The sequence below is a fragment of the Loxodonta africana genome, chromosome 3, assembly GCF_030014295.1.
Source record: "Loxodonta africana isolate mLoxAfr1 chromosome 3, mLoxAfr1.hap2, whole genome shotgun sequence".
NCBI classification, from domain to species: Eukaryota; Metazoa; Chordata; class Mammalia; order Proboscidea; family Elephantidae; genus Loxodonta; species Loxodonta africana.
The window spans coordinates 25861565-25887227 of record NC_087344.1 but is presented as its reverse complement, the minus strand read 5'-3'; the positions used below and the strand labels follow the sequence as shown (position 1 = coordinate 25887227).

General features: G+C 39.9%; 1 protein-coding gene across 3 annotated transcripts; it reads right to left on the bottom strand.

The window, feature by feature from the left end:
* Positions 1 to 259: 259 nt before the first annotated feature.
* LOC100662010 (zinc finger protein 345-like) lies at positions 260 to 25275 on the bottom strand. 3 transcript variants are annotated; one of them, XM_023552377.2, is made up of 5 exons: positions 25009 to 25275; positions 15096 to 15341; positions 5658 to 5784; positions 3131 to 3281; positions 260 to 2562 (listed from the first exon to the last, which is right to left on the bottom strand). In XM_023552377.2, exons 2-5 carry the CDS (start codon positions 15096 to 15098, stop codon positions 750 to 752), a joined length of 2094 nt encoding a protein of 697 aa, XP_023408145.1. In that variant the 5' UTR covers positions 15099 to 15341; positions 25009 to 25275; the 3' UTR covers positions 260 to 749. The 3 variants fall into 3 exon arrangements, with proteins under 3 accessions (XP_023408145.1, XP_023408144.1, XP_023408143.1); XM_023552376.2 differs by lacking the exon at positions 25009 to 25275 and adding an exon at positions 19938 to 23369; XM_023552375.2 differs by lacking the exon at positions 25009 to 25275 and adding an exon at positions 15487 to 19921.
* Between the last annotated feature and the right edge of the window lie 388 nt (positions 25276 to 25663).

Here is a 25663-nt window from a genome sequence, read left to right as displayed (position 1 = left end):
TAATCTATAAATTACAATGGGGATATGTCAAAAAATACAGGAACCTACTTAAGGGCACTCCTAATAACCAAATGTGCAATAATTTGAGCTAGGAAAGAAAAAAAATAATATGGATTAACCTATACCAGAATAAACAATTTAATAAATAAAGAGGAGAGAAGGGCAAGCTACTTCCTGCTGAACTCCAATTAATAAAGAAGAAATGATTGGAACAGAATATATCACTTGGTAAATACCACAGTAATAACAATCACAGGTAATGTTTATCAGTGGGTACTAAAATTAGTAGACCAAAGTACCACGAAAAACCACCTTTTTCTCAAAGTATCAATCTATTAGAAAATTACTAACTATAAAGGGTAAAACAGTTAACTTTCCAATAGGAAACAATGGAAAGAAATGCAATAAATAGGGAAACAAAACACCCTTAAACCAAATACAAGATCAGTTTATTTTACTGTAAGCAAAATAACATCAATAAAACATTAAGAAATATAAAACCAAATTTACTTAAGGCTATTCCCTGTAGCCTTATTCGTAATAACTGAAGACTTTAAGAAAGATAAAATTTAGCTTGGACTGAGAAAGTAACAAACACTGATGAGGGCAGTAGTAGTTACGATGAACTATCATTTCACACAAAGGCAAAAAGTAGCTCTGATGACTCTTTCTTTGAGTTAGTATTGGTTTCTTACTCACTGAGAAACTCTGTTCTTTAATTAAGACTTTCAGCAATTTGCTGTACGAAATTATAGCAGTAAGGATGAAACATCCCACTTTTGACAAAGGGTAGTCTTTCCACTGTGAGTTCTTCTTATGTGTGAAATGAGGTGTGAGGAACGACTAAAGGCTTTCCCACATTCTTGACATTCAAAAGGCTTCTCTCCACTGTGAGTTCTTAGGTGTCCAGAGAGATAGGAGGAATGACTAAAGGCTTTTCCACATTCCTTACATTCATAAGGTCTTTTGCCACTGTGAGTTGTTGTATGTCTAGTGAGGTGTGAAGAATTACTAAAGGCTTTCCCACATTCCTCACATTCAAAAGGCTTCTCTCCACTGTGAGTTCTTACATGTTCAGAGAGATAGGAGGAATGAGTAAATGTTTTCCCACATTCTTTACATACATAAGGTCTCTCTCCACTGTGAGTTCTTATATGTCTACTGAGGTCTGAGGAATCACTAAACGTTTTCCCACATTCCTTACATTCATGGGGCCTCTCTCCACTATGAGTTCTTCTTATATGTTTAATGAGGTGTGAGACTTGCCGATAGGCTTTCCCACATTCCTTACATTCACAGGGCCTCTCTCCAGTGTGAGTTCTTATATGGGCAGTGAGGACTGAGGAACAACTGAAGCCTTTTCCACATTCCTTACATTCACAAGGCTTTACTACACTGTGAGTTCTTACATGTCTAGTGAGGATTGAGGAACAACTGAAGGCTTTCCCACATTCCTTACATTCATAAGGCCTCTCTCCACTGTGAGTTCTCATATGTTTAGTGAGGTGTGATGCTCGCCTAAAGGCTTTCCCACATTCCTTACATTTATATGGCCTATCTCCGGTGTGAATTCTTATATGTGTAGTGAGGCCTGAGGAAGAACTAAAGGCTTTCCCACATTCCTTACATTCATAAGGCTTCTCTCCACTGTGACTTCTTGTATGTTTAGTGAGGTGGGAGGCTCGCCCAAAGGCTTTCCCACATTCCTTGCACTTATAGGGCCTCTCTCCAGTGTGAATTCTTATGTGTGTAATGAGGCCTGAGGAACACCTAAAGGCTTTTCCACATTCCTTACATTCATAGGGCTTATCTCCAGTGTGGGTTCTTATATGTGTAGTGAGGACTGAGGAACAACTAAAGGCTTTTCCACATTCCTTACATTTATAAGGCCTCTCTCCACTGTGAGTTCTTTTATGTTTAGTTAAGTGTGAGGCTCGCCTAAAGGCTTTTCCACATTCCTTACATTCATAAGGCCTCTTTCCACTGTGAGTTCTTATATACTGAGTGATGGATGAGACCTCATTAAAGGTCTTCCCACATTCCTGACAGTCATAATGCATGTCTCTGTTATGAGATTTATGTAAAATGAGGGATGAAGGGCTATAAGTTTTACAACATTCTTTACATTCACGCTTATGACTTCTCACTTGTGTCCAAAGGGAGGAGGAAATACAGAAATCTTTCCTACACTCATTACAGTGACAGCATTTCTCACCAATGAGTGTTGTTATAGAATTCTTAAGCGTTGAGATACAGATAAAGTCCTTCCCACATTTATGGAGTTTCCTTCCAGTAAGAGTTCTCATAGGAGTGGTTAGGGGAGAGGGAAAGCTGCAGGCTTCTCCACATTCCTTACGTTGACAGGTATTGCATCCACGGTGAGAACTGGCATGATTATTATGTGATGAGTGATCCATGAAGGCTTTTCCACACCCAGAGCATTCAAAAAGATTTACTTCTGGAGGATTTTTCTTTAGCACAGTTTGATTTGGAATCCGGCTGAATGTTTTCCCACACCGATTGCCTTTATCACTTTTACAGGGATTCTCTACTATATGACTTCTGCTAAAAACAAGCAACATACTGTTGGAAATACATTTGTTCCCATTTCACCATTAACAAACACAATGGAAGTGCACAGTTTTTGCCCTGACTTGTCTCATGTTTCAAAGGTTAAATCATCTAGCAGAAATACTACTGTTACTGTCACTGTTTTTCTAAAATACACGGCTTTCTGATAATCGTCTCCAAGTCAAATATGTTTCAAATATTCAATATTTAACTCAAATTTATGAGAATGTTATATTGTGAAAATTCTGTGAACAAAATCTTACAGCTAGGTTTATATATATTGTTGTTATGTGTGTCCAGTTGGTTCCAACTCATAGCGAACCCATGTACAATAGAATGAAACACTGCCCGGTTCTGCACCATCCTCACAATCATTGCTAAGTTTTAGCCAATTGTTGCAGCCGCTTTATCAATCCATCTCATTGAGTGTCTTCCTTTTTCCCTGACCCTCTATTTTACTGAGACATATATATTTACACACATATATAAGTATATGATGTCTAGACACCTTAGGATTTTCTCCTGAGGCACTGTTTTCTCTTGTATGAATGACACTCACCTCAAATGTCTCTTCTGGTCTTTATGCTGATCTTTATTGCCATACAATTCAGAGATTTCTCCTAATATGGAGGACCAGGTGTTCTTCTTCATGAGTCTCACCATTACATGTTCCCTGAATAACGTTTCTCCATTATTAAGGTTTTGAGATACTGACCCAATAATTCAAGTTGAGGTTCACAATATGAAACAAAAAGGAAGGGAATTATTAGAAAGAAAGAAAGAAAAAAAGGCTGCTCTGAACAAAGAAAGACTTAGCCACATTTCATTTCAGCACCTTGGCAATGGTTAAAAAGCAATTCACCAGAAAATACATCCATGAGGATTGACAGTGACGTGACACAAATAGGTGTAATTAGGAGAGCTAATTAGAAAGACATTGGACATGATACACATGTAACATTAAAAGAAGAAAAGGTACTCCATGACCCAGGTGTGAGAGGATTACTAAAGTCAGAAAAGTAAGCTCCAATATCTGTGATGTTGTGTACTCAATCCAAAAGAGACTTTTTCTAGCTGACTGACTCAAATGTAATGCCCTCCATTCAGGGCTGGTCCTTCAAAAAATTATTGCTTTCTTGGTGCTTCCTGACACAGTGGCCCTGGATGAGTCCTACCTACACTGTCCTTGCTTTTCTGGCAAAAAAAAAAAAAAAAAAGGTATAGCTGACACCGTGCACATGGAGAAATGAATATCATGAGGGAAGATGGTGCAGAGCAATGAACACCTCCCTGATGCTGAACCAATACTCTGAGCTTCATGGTCTCTGACGATGGGCAGGTGTGAGCTTCTTTGCAACAAAAAATCACGTCAAACTTGTGATAAACACGGTAAAACTCTTTACAAGGTCCCAAATCACAAATCTCTCAGAGGCCCAACAAATACTTACATGTTGTTGTTGACAGGTGCTGTCGAATCGTTTCTGCAACCCTGTGTACAACAGAATGAAACACTGCCCTGTCCTGAGCCATCCTTACAATTGTTGTTACGCTTGACCTCATTGTTGCGGCCACTGTGTCAATCAACCTCATTGAGGGTCTTCCTCTTTTCTGCTGACCCTGTACTTTGCCAAGCACGATGTCCTTCTCCAGGGACTGATCCCTCCTGACAACATGTCCAAAGTATGTAAGACACAGTATCGCCATTCTTGCTTCTAAGGACCGTTCTGGCTGTACTTCTTCCAAGACAGATTTGTCCTTTCTTTTGGCAGTCCGTGGTATATGCAATATTCTTCACCAACACCACAATTCAAAGGCGTCAATTCTTCTCTGGTCTTTCTTATTCATTGTCCAGCTTTTGCATGCATATGAAATGATTGAAAATACCGTGGCTTGGGTCAGGTGCACCTTAGTCTTCAAGGTGACATCTTTGCTTTTCAACATTTTAAAGAGGTTCTTTGCAGCAGATTCACCCAATGCAATGTGTCGTTTGATATCTTGACTGCTGCTTCCACATGGCTGTTGATTGTGGATCCAAGTAAAATGAAATCCCTGACAACTTCAACCTTTTCTCCGTTTATAACGATGTTGCTTATTGGTCCAGTTGTGAGGATTTTTGTTTTATGTTGAGGTGCAACCCATACTGAAGGCTGTGGTCTTTGATGTTCATTAGGAAGTGCTTCGAGTCCTCTTCACTTTCACCAAGAAAGGCTGTGTCATCTGCATAACGCAGGTTGTTAATGAGTCTTCCTCCAATCCTGATGCCCCATTCTTCTTCATATTGTCCAGCTTCTCAGATTATTTGCTCAGCATACAGACTGTAGGTATGGTGATAGGATACAACCGTGACGCACAACTTTCCTGACTTTAAACCAATCAGTATCCCCTTGATCTATCTGAACAACGGCCTCTTGATCTATGTAAAGTTCCTCACGAGCACAATTAAGTGTTCTGGAATTCCCGTTCTTTGCAATGTTATCCATAATTTGTTATGATCCACACAGTCGAATGCCTTTGCACAGTCAATAAAAACACTTAAAGAGCCTCAGGGGTTTTAATCACAAGAGAAATGAAAGCTTACTTTAATATACAGAGCTTTATGTTCATGCGAAAGCCAGGATAGGTGAGCTCCATAGACCAATTAATTGAATTACGGTGTTGCAAAGAATATTGAATATACTATGGACTGCCAAAAGCTCTAAAAATATGCCTTGGAAGAAGTACAGCCAAAACACTCCTTAGAAGTGAGGATGGTGAGATTTCATCTCATATACTTTGGACATGTTCATCGGGAGAGACCAGTCCCTGGAGAAGGACATCATGCTTGGTAGAGGGTCAGCAAAAAAGAGGAAGACCCTCAGTGAGATGGACTAAAACGGTGGCTGCAACAACAGGCTCAAGCATTGTACATAGGGTCACTATGAGCTGGAACCAACTCAAAGTCACCTAACAACAGACTGAGGGACCAAGACTTTTTTATTTAAGAATTTATTCCCATTCCTCTGCCCAAATACTGGAGGAAACTCAATGAGTAAAATATTTTTGTTCACTGAAAGAATAAATTAAAAAAAAAATAATGTCATTCTTACCTACTGAGGCCAGGTTTCTGAAGGTTTCCATCATCACATCTCTGTAGAGCTTCCTCTGAGCACAATCCAGCAAAGACCATTCTTCCTGGCTAAAGACCACAGCCACATCCTCAATGACCACTGAATCCTAAAACATCCCACGCATTCTGGATCAGCAAGGTATCATATAAGAACAAAGGTGAGGCTGACCGTACTGAAGAACTGAGAATTTGTAGGGATTTGACACAAGGTTCTGTGTTTTACCAAGGTCTGCTCTACAGTATAGCCATCAGCCTTGTTCCTTCACTAACTACATTCACTTCCTCACTGACTGCATCCTGTCAGAGACTTGCGGCACACTGAAACAATCTCTCCACAGTTTGACTGCAACCAACTGAAGTCTTTTTCCTCTCTTTATGGTCTAGAACAGTTAGAAAACCTACCAGAAGTTAGAGAAATGCTCTAATTCAGATCATGACTTCCTTCTGAACAATTTCACCTCCTTCCAGAAGACTCCACAAAACATAGAGCACAGGGTGAAGGAAATAGGAGGTATTAATTAACAACTGGGAAACACTACAGAATGGCAGTGTTTCCTTTTGGTCCTCACAGCCATGGGAGGACAAGGGGCCCACACAAACTGGTAATCTAAGGCCCTGAGCTGGTCATACTTCCTTGAGTAACTCTAGGAGATCAGGAGGTGACAGGTCCACCTGCTGAAAAAAGAATATTCTTTTTGAGACTTATGAATTTTTACATCCCAGTCACCTATTTTTTAAAAATTAATTGTTCTGTCATCCTCTCTGTCCCTTTCATAGGTAGAGACAAAGATAATAAAAGTTAAAAATAGCTCAGGTGAGAACAGGGCTCATGGCAATCCAGATAGTCCATTAAGTCTCAAATTTCGAGACTTGATGCAATTTTACACAAATTATTAGTGCCTATTCCCTTAAACAAACATAAACCCCCACACAAACACAGTCTAATGTTATAAGAACACAAAGATCACTATCTTTGCAGAAAGAAAAATAGCATGCCCTTGTGTTTGCGGACTGAGGTTACAATTCCCATTTTGTAATGACTACACAACGTGATGAACATAATTCATGTCACCAAGTACAAATGTAAACACTGTTGAATTGGCAAATGTTTATGTAATATTCTAAGTCCTTTGCTGTCATTTCAAAAATGTTCACAGAATCTTCATCAGGAGTAGATTCCACTCTCAAGAAACCACTTTCTTTACACATTCATAAGAAGCAACTTCTCATCCGTTAAGGTTTTATCATGAGATCGGGGCAATTCAGTCACATCTTCTAATTCTAGTTCTCTTGCTATTTCCACCACATCTGCAGTTACTTCCTCCACTGAAGTCTTGAACCCCTCAAAGTTATCCTAAAGGGCTGACATCAATTTCTTCCAAATTCCTGGTAATGTTTATATTTTGACCTCTTCCCATGAATCACGAATGTTCTTAATGGCATCTAGAATGGTGAATCCTTTCCAGAAGGTTTTCAATTTACGTCACCCAGTTCCATCAGATGAATCACTATCCATGACAGCTATAGCCTCACGAAATGTATTTCTTAAATAATAAGCCTTGAAAGTCGAAATTATTCCTTGATCCATGGGCTGCAGAATGGATGCTGTTTTAGCGGTCATGAAAACAACATTAATCTCCTTGTCCATCTCCATCATAGCTCTTGGGTGATCACCGTCAATGAGCAGTGTCTTAGTCATTTAGTGCTACTATAACAGAAATACCACAAGTGGGTGGCTTTAACAAAGAGTAATTTATTCTCTCAGAGTCTAGGAGGCTAAAGGTCTGAATTCAGGGTGCCAGCTCCAAGGGAAGGCTTTCTCTCTCTGTCAGCTCTGGAGGAAGGTCCTTGTCATCAATCTTTCCCTGGTCTAGGAGCTTCTGAGGCCCAGGAGCCTTGGGTCCAAAGGACGCACTCTACTCTTGATGCTGCTTTCTTGGTGGTACGAGGTCCCCATGTCTCTGCTTGCTTCTCTCTTTTATATCTCAAAAGAGATTGCCTTAATACACAACCTAATCTTGTAGATTGAGACTTGCCTCATTAACATAACTGGCACTAATCCCACCTCAATAACATCATAGAGGTAGAATTTACAACACATAGGAAAATCACCTCAAATCACAAAATTGTGGGCAATCACATAATACTGGGAATCATGGCCTAGCCGACTGACAGATATTTTGGGGGACACAATTCAATCCAAGACAAGCAGCAATATTTTGAACCTTCTTTTCTGAGCAGTAGGTCTCAACAGTGGGCTTAATATATTCAGTAAACAATGTTTAAACAGGTGTGCTGTCATCTGGGCTTTTTTGTTCCATTTGTAGAGTATAGTCAGAGTAGATTTAACATAACCCTAAAGGGCCCCAGGGTTTTCAGAATGGTACATGAACACTGGCTTTAACTTAAAGCCACAAGTTGCATCAGCCCCTAACAAGAGAGTCAGCCTGTCCTTTGAAGGTTTGAAGCCAGGCACTGGCTTCTCTTCTTTAGCTACAAGAGTCCTAGATGGCATCTTCTTCCAATATAAGGCTGTTTTGTCTACATTGAAAATCTGTTCTTTACTGTAGCCACCTTCATTAATTATCTTAGCCAGATCTTCTGGATAACTTACTGTAGCCTCTACATGAGAACTTGCTGCTTCATCTTGCAATTTGATGTTATGGAGACAGCTTCTTTCCTTAAACCTCATGAACCAACCTCTGTTAGGTTCAAATTTTTCTTCTGCAGCTTCCTCACTTCTCTCAGTCTTCACAGAATTGGAGAGTGTTATGGTCCTGCTCTGGATTAGGCTTTGGCTTAAGGAATGTTGTGGCTGGTTTGATCTTCTGTCCAGATCACTAAAACTTTCTCCATATCGGCAATTATGCTATTTTGCTTTCTCATCATTCATGTGTTCACTGGAATAGGCCTTTTAACTTCCTTCAAGAAATTTTTCTTTGCATTCACAACTTGGCTGTTTGGCAAAAACACCTAGCTTTCGGCCTATCTCAGATTTCGACACGCCTTCCTCACTAAGCTCAAGCATTTCTAGCTTCTGATTTAAAGTGAGAGACTTGCAGACTCTTCGTTTCACATGAACACTTAGAGGCCACTGTAGGGTTATTAATTGGCATAATTTCAATATTGTCATCTCAGGGAAGAGAGAGGCCACAAGAGAGAGAAAGAGACAGGCAAACAGCTGGTCAGTGAAGCATTCAGAACATACGCAACGTGTATTGATTAAGTTCACCGTCTTCTTTGGGCATGGTTTGTGGCATCCCAAAAACAATTATAATAGTAACATGAAAGATCACTGATCAAAGATAACCATAACAGATATACTAATAATGAAAAAGTTTTGAAATATTGCAAAAATTACCAAAACATGACACAGAGACATGAAGTGAGCACATTCCATTGGAAAAATGGCACCAACAGACTTGCTCAACACAGGGTTGTCACAAACCTTCAATTTTAAAAAACACAATATCTGCAAAGCACAATAAAGCAAAGTGCAATAAAATGAGGCATGCCTGTATTCCAAAGAACATAAAACAAAAAAAAAACCAAACCCAGTGCCATCAAGTCGATTCTGACTCATAGCGACCCTATAGGACAGAACAGAACTGCCCCATAGAGTTTCTAAGGAATGCCTGGTAGATTGGAACTGCCAATCCTTTGGTTAGCAGCCAAAGCACTTAACCACTATGCCACCAGGGTACATAATACTAAAAAATTCCTCATTTTCCCAGTACAAGCAGATAGAAAACAATGATACCCACTATTCTATTCTGACTGAACATTATCCCAAAGGTTGTAGCTGGTAAATGCCAAAAAAGAATAAAAGAACAAAAAAGAAAGAAATAAGAAGGTTAAAGGGGGAGAACAGGGAGGAACACAACCACGTTTTATTTTATAGATTAAATAATTGTTTATTTAGAACCCCAAAAGATGGTGCATGTGATAACATGACTGAGAGATTTTAGCCAAGTATGCAGATTACAAAAAAAATGAAGAATGGTTTACTTTAAATATTTCAGTTATATACACTAGTACCAAGCAGTTGAAAAAAGAACTTTTGAAAGATAACACACACTTTAGTAAAAATATTCAACCTAAAAGGAATGTAATTAAGTAAACTAAGGTCCTAATGAAAAAATTATAAGACATTATTAAATGACATCCAAATAGATTGAAATAAATGAAAAGGCAGAGCATGCTCTTGGAAAACTATTCTCCCCAGATAAATCATTCTTCCAATGCACCTCCATAAAATTCCAAGCAATTTAACTATTTTTTAGAACTTCACATAAAAAAAAAAATCAATGTATCTGGAAGCACAAATGCCTACGAGGTATCAACATGTTCTAAGGAAAAAGCCATGGGGGCTTGTCCAAATACATCACATATGTAATCATATTTTTATATATTTACTTTGTAAATAAAGCTATAATATATTAGTGTAGTACCAGTATAGGAATACACAACTAAAACAACAGAAAAAAACAAACAGCCCTGGAAAAGGCCCAACAAGCTATATAAAGTTGATTCATGACAGTAAGCAATGCAGGGCAGTGACAGGAAGCACATACACTTCAATATGTGGGGTAATGTCAACTAAACGGAGTCTCTGAGTACTACAGCACATACTCTGAGTATGTGCTCGCTCTGTTACTGAAAGGTTGGTGGTTTGAGGCCTCCCACAGGCACTTACGAAGGTTTGGCAATCTAATTCCAAAAAATCAGCCACTGAAAACCCTAGAGAGTGTAGTTGTGCTCTGAAACACATGGTGTTACCATGACTCAGAATCAGCGCTACAACAACTAGCTTATTTTTTTTAAATCAACTAATAGGAAACCTTGGTGGCATAGTGGTTAAGAGCTACGGCTGCTAACCAAAAAGTCAGCAGTTCAAATCCACCAGGTGTTCCTTGGAAGCCGTATAGGGCAGTTCTACTCCTATAGGGTCACTATGAGTTAGAGTCAGCTCAACAGTAACAGGTGTGGGTTTAGGTTTTTAATCACCTAATAGGAATTATTAGTCTATTCCCACGTACTCCATACGTAAAAAATTAATTCCAGAGAGATTAGTTTTAAAAACACCCAAAAAGTAAAATTATAGTACTTTGAAAAGTTTTAGATCATCTTATTGAAATCAGAATAGAAAAAAATTCTTAGAAATAAGACATAAGGAAGAGATTGACATATTCAACCACATTAAAATTTAAAACTATTCATGAAGAGACAGAGAAAAGGAATGAAAAGGTAAGTTACATAATAAGAAAAAAATTCCAAGTATTTGTAAAGAAGATCTCGAAAGTCATAGAATTATAAATTAACACTGGGAAAATATGCACAGCCTGGACAGCAGTGGAGTAGTACAAGGTAATTGCAGAACAAAATTAGAGTAAGATACCATTTCACACTCTTTACAAGAGCAAATATTAACTAGATAAGTAGATGGAACAAATAAAATACATATACACACTTTGTGGAAGGTGACAGTTGTAAGATGAATCAGTATTTCCTAGTAAATTTGAACATGGCTATAGTCTACAACTCAGTCATTTTCCCTCACTGCAGAGTTATTGTGCAGGAGCACACTGAGCCAGGAAAGCAAATGAACAGAAGAACAGCAGTAATACTCATGTGAGCAGAAATTACACTTGACCCAACCAAATCCTGTAAGCTCTACAATGGGTAGGTAGACTGTGGCCCATTCATACAATGGGAACATACATACATAGGCAAAAGGGTAGACTAGGGCTACAGATGCCAAAGTGTATGAAATTCAAAAGCATCCTGAGGAAACAAGTCACTGAAGAACCCAGACAAAGTAATAATTGAATTTATACAAAGCTCAAGAGAGGCAAAACTAAGCAATATACAGTTTAGAAATTAAGACTCGGGTGATAAAGCTATATTAATAGAAATAATATTGGTAATAGTCATAAATGTCTAAATACAGACAGTAACAATCTCCAAGCAGGAGGAGTTGAGATGAGGTTGGGACACCCTATCAGGCCGTAAAAACTGACCAAGGTCTATTTATTATCACCAACCCAGATTACTGTTTAAATTATACAGGAGAAGTTTATATACTCGTTGTTTATGATATAGTTGACAATAGAAAGTTTAAAACATTAATGTAATTTTCATATATTAATTTTACAAAGACAAGGGAAAACCCCTTCATTTTGATTTTACCTATCTTAGTTCAGAAGAATTATTTGCTCATAATTATTTGCTCAAATAACCCAAGAAGCTGGACAATATGAAGAATGCAGCATCAAGATTCAAGGAAGACTTGTTAACAACCTGCAATATGTAGATGACACAACCTTGCTTCCTGAAAGCAAAGAGGACTTGAAGCACTTACTGATGAAGAGCAAAGACTACAACCTTCAGTGTGGATTACACCTCAACATAAGGAAAACAAAAATTATCACAACTGGACCAATAAGCAACACAATGATAAACGGAGAAAATACTGACACTGTCATGGATTTCATTTTGCTTGGACCCACAATCAACACCCATGGACACAGGAGTCAAGAAATCAAACGATGTATCACATTGGGCAAATCTGCTGCAAAGACCTCTTTAAAGTGTTAAAAAGCAAAGATGTCATTTTAAGGACTAAGGTGTATCTGACCCAAGCCATGATGTTTTCAATAGCCTCATATGTATGTACAAGCTGGACAATGAACAAGGAAGGCTGAAGAAGAATTGATGCCTTTGAGTTATGGTGTTGGCAAAGAATATTGAATATACCATGGACTGCCAGAAGAAAGAACAAGCTGTTTTGGAAGAAGTACAACCAGAGTGCTCCTTGGAAGCAAGAATGGTGAGACTTCATCTCATGTACTTTCGGACATGTTATCAAGAGCGATCGGTCCCTGGGGAAGGACATCATGCTTAGTAAGGTAGAGGGTCAGCAAAAAAGAGGAAGACCCTCATAGAGATGGACTGACACAGTGGCTGCAACAACGGGCTCAAACATAGCAACCATTGTGAGGATGGCACAGGACCAGGCAATGTTTTGTTCTGTTGTACACAGGGTAGCTATGAGTCAGAACTGACTCAACAGCACCTATCAACAACAGTTCAGAAGGGTTTTTATACCTAAACTACTGATGCCGAGATCTTAGAAGTTTACATTTATATTCACTAGAACAAGCGTTGTAAAAGCAAAATAATGGGTACAATCCAAGTGTCCATTCATGGCCATATGATTAAAAACAAGAACAAAAAAAACTAAGGGCAATCCTATGTAGTATTCTGGAGTTTTATAAGAATTTAGATTTAAGTTCTCTATCTATTGTTATGAAAAGATCACCAGGATAATTTGTTCATTAAAAAGTAAGCATAGATCCCATGCTATCTTTTGTATAAAAAACTAAGGAAAATAGAAAATTGTATTTAATTGATTCTACATAAACACTGGCAAGATGCTTCAGACAGCAATAAAGACGGTTATTAAAAGGAAGCTGGGGGAAGAGGGATGGGCTGAGGGCAAGAGTAGGAATAAGTGTTCATAAAATATACTTTTAAAGTTCATGTTAAGTTTCAACGGAGTCCAGCACAACTAGAGGGTGCCCAGCTACCACCACCAATTGCTCTGATAGGGATTACAATAGACGGTCCTGGACAAAGCTGAGGGAAAATGTAGAACAAAATTCTAACTCACAAAAAAAGACTTGACTTACTGATCTGACAGAGACTGGGGAAATCCAGAGAGTACGGCCCCCCAGACACCCTTTTAACTCAGTACTGAAATCACTCCTGAAGTTCACCTTTCAGCCAAAGATCAGACATGCCCATAAAACAAAAAATGAGACTAAATGGGCACACTAGCCCAGGGTCAAGGACAAGAAGGCAGGAGGGGACAGGAAAGCTGGTAACTGGGAACCCAAGGCTGGGAAGGAGAGAACGTTGACATGTTGTGGGGCTGACAACCAGTGTCACAAAACAATATGTGTATTGTTTAATGAGAAACTAATTTACTCTGAAAACTTTCATCTAAAGTATAATAAAAAAATTAATAAAGTTCATATTAAGTTTCAGACTTTGAAGGTAGTATCTATTGGAAAGACACAATTTCAGTAAACTATATTGTACTTTTAATCATGATAATAAGTCAAATGAGATATTAAGTGTTTTTACTTGGAAATCATGTTCATAATATTAAAACCATTTAAAATTTAATCATTTAGGGCCCAATTGTTATTAAATGGTTTAATACATTTGTGTAAATCACAAAAGCATAAATTAAGAGCTGTCTAAACACAGTAACTAAAAATATTAGGGTCTGTACATTCATTTTATCTCAGCCAGGAGGAGGTTTCTAAAATGGCTAAAGTGTGTAACACATTAGGGGTTCTGACATGACTAGTTAAATGTAACAGGAGTTTTTAAGAACCATCTCAAGATTCAAGTAAGCTTTAGAGTAATTTTACATCAGTTAAAATAGGCATTCCTGTGTGTTTGAGAAGTTCATATCCATTAAATTGAAAAATTCTCAGTGGAAACACACCAAATGATCTAGAAATTCTCTTCCAGTGGAAACTGTAAACCCAAGAACTTAAATACACACACCTCAAATGTTGCGCTTCTCCAGCAAAAGAGAACACTTTAATTTTAGATTCTAATTCAAGGCTATGGAAAACAGTCAAAAATTATAGATTAGATACTGGCTCCAGGCACAGGTGGGAGGAAAAGGACCTACACTGGTGATACATGCTTTCCATGTGCCTGCAAGCCTCAAGACTAAACTACTGGGGGGGTGGGGGTGTAAGGGGAGAACCGGTCTTGAGATCCCATGTAGATTCCAGATGGACTCACTGTCCCTAGGTTCGTATCTTTGGTGACATCAGGAGAGCATCACCGCCACCCAGTATGCCATAAACAGGACCTTCACTCACAAACTCTCTTCCCCCTCTTCTAACCCATAACACAGTTTAAGAGGTGGAGCTGTACCTTTAAGACTATACAGAAAATGCTCCAGTGCCTGGGGGAAGTCAAGAAAACTGTCAACAGAGATGGGAAAGGATGGCTCTGGAGTGCCAGGTGTCAGCCTCCACACCCAGGTATGCTGCATATTCAGGCTCTTATCAGGAGACTGTCATTTAATACAGTGCACCAAGGCCCAAGGTGAGGATATTAATGTCCCATGGTGCTAGCTCTGAGAGTCACAAAAGGAAGGTAACGTCAGGCATCCAAATCTTGAAAAGCCACATATGCACAGAGGAAGGGCTCGCTGACAGTGGACCAGGGCCTTAGGATGCGTCCTAGGGCTCAGTCCCTTGGCCTCCTCTGCCACCTTTTTTCTTCACTGAGGAACCACAGTCGCATAGCACATAGCTGGTCCCCCAACAATCCATATCAAACCTCACCCATTTATGGTAAGAATAATCCATTTCTCCATAGAACTCACCATTTCCTTGCTGCAGCTTCTGGAAGTCTGACAGAACGTTGCCACTAAGCCCAAATATTCACTTCAATAAGAGGATGGGGGTGGAAGCAGAGCAGCCAGCAGTTTGGAAGCAGATGAATAATGTTTGGTCTGCACACCAGTCAGCGCTGCTGAAATTCTACTTGTCATTTGCAGATGTTCAAGACGGCCACCCTAGGTCCCCAGCTGCCTGGACTGGACCAGCTCTTCCTGCACCACACTTGAGACCTGAAACGAAAGAAGGATGGGGAGGAAACAGTGTTGAGTAAGCAGGGAGTGAGATTTTTGGCTTCCTCCCAGGCTCAGGGCAATGCTCCACCCTGAGGGCATTTGCACTGAAGGCAGAACAGGCTCCAGCCTCCAGAGCACATACCTGCATTCTTCAAGCAGCTCCATGGGATCTTCTTTCTGGCAACAAGATCACAGATGGAAGGAATTTATTCATCCTAGAGATTGAGACGCCTGGTCAGGATGGAAAACTTGAGCCTGATTTTCTGCAGGAAGTCAGAGATCCAGTGTTGAAGTTGTGAGTTCACCTATGTAACTTTGTCCCCTATACATCAACACGTGCACTGTTACTGGATATTAACATGGGCGAATTTTCAGGAAGAATATATTTTTCAAGTTTTGGCAATGAACTCATCATGCTTCATTCATGTTTAACTGTATGTAGTTAAAACACTTATATTTTGCTTTTTAAGTTTTTTTTTTTTTTTTTTTATGTTGCTGTTAGGTGCTGTCGAGTCGGTTCCGACTCATAGTGACCCTATGCACAACAGAACAAAACACTGCCCAGTCCTGCGCCATCCTTACAATCATTGTTATGCTTGAGCTCATTGTTGCAGCCACTGTGTCAATCCACCTCGTTAAGGGTCTTCCTCTTTTCCACTGACCCTGTACTCTGCCAAGCATGATGTCCTTCTCCAGGGACTAATCCTTCCTGACAACATGTCCGAAGTATGTAAGACGCAGTCTCGCCATCCTTGCCTCTAAGGAGCATTCTGGCCACACTTCTTTCAAGACAGATTTGTTCGTTCTTTTGGCAGTCCATGGTATATTCAATATTCTTCGCCAACACCACAATTCAAAGGCGTCAACTCTTCTTCGGTCTTCCTTATTCATTGTCCAGCTTTCACATGCGTATGATGTGATTGAAAATACCATGGCTTGGGTCAGGCACACCTTAGTCTTCAGGGTGACATCTTTGCTCTTCAACACCTTGAAGAGATCCTTTGCAGCAGATTTACCCAATGCAATGCATCTTTTGATTTCTTGACTGCTGCTTCCATGGCTGTTGATTGTGGATCCAAGTAAAATGAAATTCTTCACAACTTCAACCTTTTCTCCGTTTATCATGATGTTGCTCATTGGCCCAGTTGTGAGGATTTTTGTTTTCTTTATGTTAAGATGTAATCCATACTGAAGACTGTGGTCTTTGATCTTCATTAGTAAGTGCTTCGAGTCCTCTTCACTTTCAGCAAGAAAGGCTGTGTCATCTGCATAATGCAGGTTGTTAACGAGTCTTCCTCCAATCCTGATGCCCCGTTCTTCTTCATATAGCCCAGCTTCTGGGATTATTTGTTCAGCATACAGAATAGGTATGGTGAAAGAATACAACCCTGATGCACACCTTTCCTGACTTTAAACCAATCAGTATCCCCTTGATCTATCTGAACAACGGCCTCTTGATCTATGTAAAGTTCCTCACGAGCACAATTAAGTGTTCTGGAATTCCCGTTCTTTGCAATGTTATCCATAGTTTGTTATGATCCACACAGTCTAATGCCTTTGCATAATCAATAAAACACAGGTAAACATCCTCCTGGTATTCTCTGCTTTCAGCCAGGATCCATCTGACATCAGCAATGATATCCCTGGTTCCACGTCTTCTTCTGAAGCTGGCCTGAATTTCTGGCAGTTCCCTGTCGATATACTGCTACAGCCATTTTTGAATGATCTTCAGCAAAATTTTGCTTGCGTGTGATATTAATGATATTGTTCTATAATTCCCATATTCGGTTGGATCACCTGTCTTGGGAATAGGCAGAAATATGGATCTCTTCCAGTCAGTTGGCCAGGAAGCTGTCTTCCATATTTCTTGGTATAGACGAGTGAGCACCTCCAGCCCTGCATCTGTTTGTTGAAACATCTCAATTGATATTCCATCAATTCCTGGAGCCTTGTTTTTGTCAATGCCTCCAGAGCAGCTTGGACTTCTTCCTTCAATACCATCAGTTCCTGATCATATGCCACCTCAAATGGTTGAATATCTACTAATTCTTTTTGGTATAATGACTCTGTGTATTCCTTTCATCTTCTTTTGATGCTTCCTGCCCTGTTTAATATTTTCCCCATGGAAACCTTCACTACTGCAACTTGAGGCTTGAATTTTTTCTTCAGTTCTTTCAGCTTGAGAAACGCTGAGCGTGTTCTTCCCTTTTGGTTTTCCATCTCCAGCTCTTTACACACGTCATTATAATACTTTGTTTTCTGGAGAGGCCCTTTGACATCTTCTGTTCAGTTCTTTTACTTCATCAATTCTTCCTTTTGCTTTAGCTGCCCAACATTCATGACCAAGTTTCAGAGTCTCCTCTGACATCCATCTTGGTCTTTTCTTTCTTTTCTGTCTTTTCAGGGACCTCTTGCTTTCTTCATGGATGATGTCCTTGATGTCATTCCACAACTCATCTGGTCTGCGATCCCTAGTGTTTAATGCGTCAAATCTATTCTTGAGATAGTCTCTAAATTCAGGTGGGATATACTCAAGGTCATATTTTGGCTCTCGTGGACTTGCTCTGATTTTCTTCAGTTTCAGCTTGAACTTGCATATGAGCAATTGATGGTCTGTTCTACAGTCGGCCTCTGGCCTCATTCTGACTGATGATATTGAGCTTTTCCATTGTCTCTTTCCACAGACGTAGTCAATTTGATTTCTGTGTGTTCCATCTGGCGAGGCCCATGTGTATAGCCACCGTTTAAGTTGGTGAAAGAAGGTATATGTGACTGGTACTTTTCCTGTTGTAATTAACATTTCACTCCCCCCCCCTTTTTTTTTTGCCTCATTCTCAAACCATCACACCAGCAGTCCCTAAGCTTTTGAGAAATCTGGGAGGATTCCTCAACACTTTGTCTTTCAGCCTTATAATAAATCAATGATAAAATACATCAGAAAGTCACTAAGTTTTCTCTAAGGAGCCATTTCCTTGCCTCTGTTCCCTTTGCACCCTGCTATCCTGCTTCCCCTCCAAGCTGACTCCTAGTCTTTCAGCTCTTGGTCTCAGTGTAAATGTTCTCTCTCTCTCGCTTGCATGATCTTTATACCAGTGTTTTCCCTTTAAGCATTATCCTCTCTTTTGTTGGAGCCCTGGTGGCACAGGGGCTAAGAACTCAGCTGCTAACGAAAAGGTCAGCAGTTCAAATCCAACAGCCACTCCTTGGAAACCCTATGGGGCAGTTCTATTCTGTCCTATAGGGTCGCTACGAGTTGGAATCAACTCAATAGCAACGGGTTTGGTTTTCTGGCTTTTCTTTTGTTATTTTCCCTAATAGCGCTGTCTAATTTTCATCCACATCCTTATTTCTTATTGTTCCCAGCATTAACTAGGAGATTGTTCAAGCCCTACCCAGAATTTCTTAATCAAAACCCGCGTTTTACACATTTTAACAAGATTACCAGGTTATCAAACCTGACATTCAAGTATAAGAAGCATTCACTGATCTCTATAGCCTGTAACTTAAAGAATGAGCCTTCTATAAAGGAAAGCCCTTTCAACTACCTACATTTACCTTGTATTATTGCAGTATCTTCCTGATCCACAACCAATCTTCACGTCTAGGCTTCCTCAGTCTTTCTTAATTTGTTCATAGCAAGCTTCTGTCCAGCATTTCATCATTTAATCGTAATTGTCATTTACAAAATCTATTTGCAGCACAGGAACTGCTTAATGCCAGTCAGTGGCTGTCCACTGGCCTTCTAAAAGCCCGGAGTAGTCAGCATACTTCTAAACGACCTGCTGCCATTGCCTCCTCCAATCTGGCTCACACAAATCCCCATGTACACTTTGTTTTCTCTGCTTCAATCATCTCTTTCATCAAGGAATGAATGATACTGGATTCTCTGCTGCCTCAGGGATTTACACACTCATTTTTCCCAATGGAAATACTCTTTCCACTACCACCCATACCACATGCTATCAGCCCTACACAACTATGCATGTAGCTAAATAAAAGAATTTTCTGAATCTTCACGTAAATAATTTTCCTTTTCACAGAGTTTAAATTGACTCTCTGGTTAAAACCAAAAAAACCAAACCAGCTGCCATCAAGTCAATTCTGACTAATAGTGATCCAACAGGACAGAGTAAAACTGCCTCAGAGGGTTTTTAAGAAGCAGCTGGTGGATTCAAACTGCTGACCTTTTGGCTTGCAGCTGAGCTCTTAAGACACTGTGCAACAAGGTCCTTTTATTACAGGTATCAGATGTCCCTGGTTTTCACTGTTTATTTAAAACTGTCTCTCATGCTAGACGGTAAATCTAGTAAACCATATCAAAACTCTGTGCTTGGTTTGCTTGTTCATTCTAGCCTATGATCATTGAGAGCACACACAGACATATACCTGTGGTACACTCTTGAGTTGTACTATCCAAAGGAACTTTCTGTGAAGACAGATAAAATGTTTTGTTTCTGCATGGTCCAATATGGTAGCCACTATCCCTACATGGCTATTTAGCACTGAAAATATGAACTGAACTTTTAGTTCTAATTAATTTTAATTGAAATACCAACATCTGCCTAGTGGATGTCACAGCTCTAGTAGACTCACCAGAACCTTAAAGGACCAGCACAGCAGAGAGGGTGTGAAAACTGCCATCATCACAATGCAGAGCTTCACAGCTTTGTGTATGCTGGAAGCCTGTTAAATATGAGAGAGAAGAAAAAAAAAAAAATGCTGTGGAGTCAATCTCAACTCATACCGACCCTATTGGACAAAGTAGGACTGCCCCATAGAGTGTGCAAGCCTGTAAATCTTTACGGAGGCAGGCTGCCACATCTTTCTCCCAAGGACCAGTGGTGGTTCAAACAAATAACCATTCGGTTAGCAGCCAAGTGCTTTAACCACTGTGCCACCAGGGCTCCAAAAAGGGAAATAGAGCTGGTAAAAGCGACCCATTGCCATTGAGCTGATTCCAACTCATAGCAACCCTATAGGACAGGGTAGAACTTCCCTGTAGGGTCTCAAGGGAGGCTGGTGTATTTGAACTGCCAACCTTTCTGGTTAGCAGCAAAACTCTTAAACACTGTGCCACCAGGGTTCCAGTAAAAGCAAAGGTAACATTTAATTCAACTTGCTTGTGATTTCCATGATTAAGGTTAATGTCAACCTAAACTGGATTTACCTCATTCTGAAACCTACAATGATATTTAAGCAGAAATGAATGGGAGAAACTAAGGGGACAGGACAGGCACTCTCTGAGGAGGTGACATTTGAAACAAGACCTGAATTATAAGAATTATTGAATTCCTATGGTTAAAATGTTTATGTTCTAACAAGAAGAAACACCAGACACAAAGGCTGAAAGGCAGAGAAAATCCTGACAGCACTGAAAAAGTTTTTTAATAATGTGTCGACAGCTTATCAAATATGAAGGTGTTATAAATTTAATTGAGAGAGCAATACCTAAGCCTGAATGTGTAGGATCTTGTTGGCCAATATAAAATATATGAATTTTATTCTAAAATGAACAGATTGGTTGATTTAAAATTTTTTTCCTAAAATAATACATTGATAGCTTATTTGGTTTACATTTTTGAAATATGCCTCTTGCTGCTTGATGGAGATCATACCTTCTTGTGACAAGAGAAAAAGTAGAAGAAAGTTCAGAGGCTGCTTTCATAAGGTAGATCTCTCATAGACTAGCGCGGATTATTTCCACTAATCTAGCGAGTAGATGCTGATGCCATTTACTGGTTGGGAAACTCAGGTGAGGAGATTTGTTCAGGGGAGATTTTAAAAGCTCTGTCTTGGACATGTTAGATTTCAGAGCCATACAGTCCTTATGGCTCCAGGTGGACTATGGGAACGGTTTGGTCTCTGAGTTCACTGGTACCCAAGAGCCCATATCTCAATCTATACATTGTCTCCCTGGACATGAAGAATCAAACTGAAACCTCTAAAACAGTCTCCATTCCCACTTCTGAAGCTTCAAGCTAAAGGGAGGAAAGAACGCAGTTCTGGCATGTGTTAGGGCTTTAGGAAATGTAAGTTGATATTGTGGCATTATCTGAGGGGCAATTATTATATTCTGAACTACGAAAATTCAGTAGTCTTGAATGAAAGTCTGAATTTGACATGAAGCGACTATATTACCAGTTATGTCTCCAAGGGGGAACTCCAGACCAAAAAGGGAGTACTTTTAGGATATTTACCTCTAGGGAAGGAAAGGGAAAAATAAAAGGCACCACATTTTTCTATCAATTTGACATTAGGAGTGGTGTTTAATGATCATTTTTACTCTATGCATTTTTGAACTTTCGGACACATGCAATATTATCACAATTAAAAAAAAATAAGATCATTTATTTTCTCCACACATTAGTTTTCAACACTGGATTCTTAGATATGATATCAAAAGCACAACCAATGAATGACAAAACAGGTTAAAAGTCCTGTGCACCAAATCATTTTGTGTACAAAGTAAAGAGAAAACCCACAGAATGGGAGATAATACAGTGAAATCCGTGAAAACCAGAACTCGGTGGGACTGCCTTGTTTTTATGCCTCTCGAAGTTTTCCACCTTGACAAGGTCCAGCCTTAATGCTTTTCTACTGCTTGTTTTAGTGGAAAATATGTAGTGGAGTTTTCCTTCTCTGGCAGGTTTCTACCTTACACAGGTTCCAGCTTTCGCAGGTTTTACTGTATTTGGGACTCATATACTTCATAAGTGTTTAGTATCTGGGCTATATAAAGAACTGCTACTATTCAACAACATAAAGACCATCAAACCATTTTAAAAAGGGGCAAAAAACTTAGACATTTCCCAAAAGATAATATAGTAACCATCGATAAGCACATGAAAAGATGCTCGATGCCATTAGTCATTAAACCCATAGGCAAATGCAAATCAAAACCACATGAGATACCACCTCATCCCTACTAGAATGACTACATCCAAAAAACCAAACCCGCTGCCGTCGAGTCGATTCTGACTCAAAGCTACTACAATCAGAAACACAGAAAACAACAAGAGGTGGGGAGGATGTGGAGAAATTGCTGGTGGAATTGTAGCAAAATGGTGCAGTCCAGTGGTTCTTCAAAAAGCTAAACCTACAATTACCCTGTGACCCACAAATTCCCATTTCTAGGAGTGCTGGTGATGCAAATGGTTAAGCACTTGGCAGCTAACTGAAAGAAAGATTGGAGGTTCAAACTCAACCAGCAGCTCTGCAGGAGAAAGACCCAGTGATCTGCTTCTGTAAAGATTAAACTCAAGAAAACCTTATGGCAGTTATGAGTCGTTATCAGTCTACAATAGCCTCAACGGCACCTCAAAACAACAGGTACGAGCCCAAAAGGCTTGAAAGTAGGGATGCAAACAAGTATTTTTACAACAGTGTTCACTGTAGCACTACTCATTAATACCCAAAAAGTGGAAAAAACCCAAATGTCCATCAACAGATGCATGGATAAACAAAATGGAATATTACTCAGTCAAAAAAAAAAGAAAAGAAGTTCTCATAAATGCTACAACATGAATGAAATAAGTCAGACAAAAAAACACAAATACTGGACGATTGCACTTAACTGAAATAGCTAGCACAGGCAAATGTACAGAGACCAAATGGTTACCGGGGCAGATGGGAGGCAGGAGGGGAGTTAATGCTTAAGAGGCAGAGAGTCTCTGCTAAGGGCGATGGAAAACTTGGAAACTGACACTGGTGATGGTTGCACAGCTCGGTGAAAGTAATGAATGTTACTGAATTGTACATGTAAAAATGGTTGAAAGAGGAAAAGGTTTTCTCATATGTATTTTACCCCACACACAAGAAAAGATAGCATGAAATGACATTATTAAAACAAGAAAGAAAAACGTAGTTTCTTGGTCTGAGTGTGTGAGTGAAAAGAGGGACATTTAGATACTATGGGGATAGCGGGAGGAACGTGGGTGCTTCATAGATTTAATGCCAACTTTAGGCTGTAAAACCTAGAGAAATAAAATCATTTGAGAAACTGCAGTGTGTAAAGAAAAGGCTTTTTAAGGTAACTGGATCTGGACCACCTTGTTATTAATATGAAAAGGAAAAAAAAAAAAAAACTCAAAACACAAGACTGCTTCTATAACCAAAAAAAAAAAAAAAAGATTAGGCTAATGGAATTGGAGTTTCCAATGATTTCTCAAAAAAAAAAAAAAAAAAAGGACACTTAAATTCAGACACTTTGAATTTGCTCCATAGGGTTTTCAATGCTGTGACCTTTTGCTAGCAGATTGCCAGGCCTGTCTTCAAGGCATATCTGGGTAGGTTCCAACCACCAATCTTTCACTAGTAATGTTAACCTTTTCCACCACTAAGGGACTCCTTACTATTAGTGTGCTTTGTAAAATAATTATTGCAAAGGATGAGGTACTTTTTCCAATACGAAAGTGCACTTGACCCTCCAGGATCTGGTCAAGCATGTTGGTTAGTTTCATTATACACGCCTCCCATTTTGCCCTCATTCCTAATATTCGCTGTTCTGGCACTGAGAACATGCACAGTTTTTACTCCAAGAAACCTTCAACCTTTTAAAAAGTGTGGAGTTTGGAAGCAGAAATTGTGGTTGAATCCCCAGCACCCAATTCCGCACAGATTACCCACACTGGGTATGTGAACCCCTTATCACCTACCTACATTATGTTCTTTCAGCAACAACACATTTTACAGAGAACTAGGGTTGACTGTACTGTTTCTCACACAATGATGAAAATTTCTGCCTTACAGCCAAAGAAATTCCTCAAAACATGCCTCTTACTAAGTATTTTTCTCCTGAAATTGGGATAAATATGGTTCTAAATATACAAGCTAGTTCCAAATTCTTCATCTGTCTTAAATATCTATAACCATTAATGGAAGGGGGATCTATTTCTCGCCACAATCTTACAGTTTGTTTGACCAGCAATACTTAACAAAAGTCCTCCCTTGAAGAAGCACAGAAATCAAAGGGGAGCAATTTTATTCAGGGAAATTGTGATCAAGAAATGCCTTTTTAAGAATAGACATGAATTTCAGTTCAGACACTGCCACTTACCAGATATTTGTCCATGCACAGTCTGTTTAATTTCCCCAAGACGATTATTTTTGTAAAAATGCCACAAACACTTCCTATCTCACAGTGTTGTGAATAAAATGAGGTGCAGTATATAAGTACTTAGCAAATTGCTCAGCCCTTCTGAAATAGCTCAATAAATGGTAAATATACATACAGGGCATAGTGCGGTTGAGGCATGATGAGGAGCTCGCTGTGACGTGTGTGTCTGTGTGTGTGTGGTTGAGGCATGATGAGGAGCTCGATGTGACTCGTGTGTGTGTGTGTGTGTGTGTGTGTGTGTGTGTGTGGGCGCGCGCCCGCGCGTTCGGGAGTGATGGCAAGTGAGGCCGAAGAGACTGTCTGAATCTGGATTGTAAAAAAGAAAAGAAAACGAAGGGGAGCACGGTTAGCGGCAGGCTGGAGAGGGCCGGAGCAGGGCATTTAGACTCGGACTGACAACCCTGGCCATACGTGCGGCCCGTGACCGCATTTTTCAAACAGCCGGGTGAAGCTGACGCTGCTGGTCTGAGAACCACACTTTTACTTAGCCAAGGATTCACACGATTTTACCTGTTAATGCACCAAGAGACACAGGTCCACCCCACCTACCCGCCGGTCCAGAAAGCACCTGCGACCCGGTGGGCCGGATCTCAGAAGAAGAGGCAAAGCGTAAAGGCTAGCGACTGCGGGGACAAAACGGCAGCCTCGGCGGGGGCTCCCCCGACGACAGAAAGTCCAGAGGCCGTTGTAGGGCGGAGAGACCAGAAGCGCGCAGGAGAGCAGGTGCAGCGTCCTTAGACCCCAGGACCTGAGGCTGCGGGGTCACCTGCTAGCGCGTCAGTCCGACTGGCGGCAGAGGCAAAAACTACCTCACACCACAGCAAGACCGCGACCACACAGGCCAGCAACCCGAGAACGCACACTTCCGCTTCCGGTTGCTGTGACTCAAGGTGCCACCGTGGAGGGGTTCCGTTCGCGAACATAGAAGGCTCTGCCTAGTGACCCTGTGTTTGGGATCTGTCCACAGCTGTCATTTCCTCTATAGAGAAAAGCCCAGGTTTTCTTAAATGCGTATATTAGCTAAAACACGGATTTCAGTAATCAAAGATACTCTTGGGGAGCAGTGAAAGTATTTACGTGTTTAGACATTTGAAAATTTTTTACTATGTTCTTTAGAGAAATAATTTCTTTATGCCTCATAAATATTTCCCCATCTTTAAAATTGTTGAGGTCTCTAGTTTGGCTTCTGTTTGTTGTCTCTTGC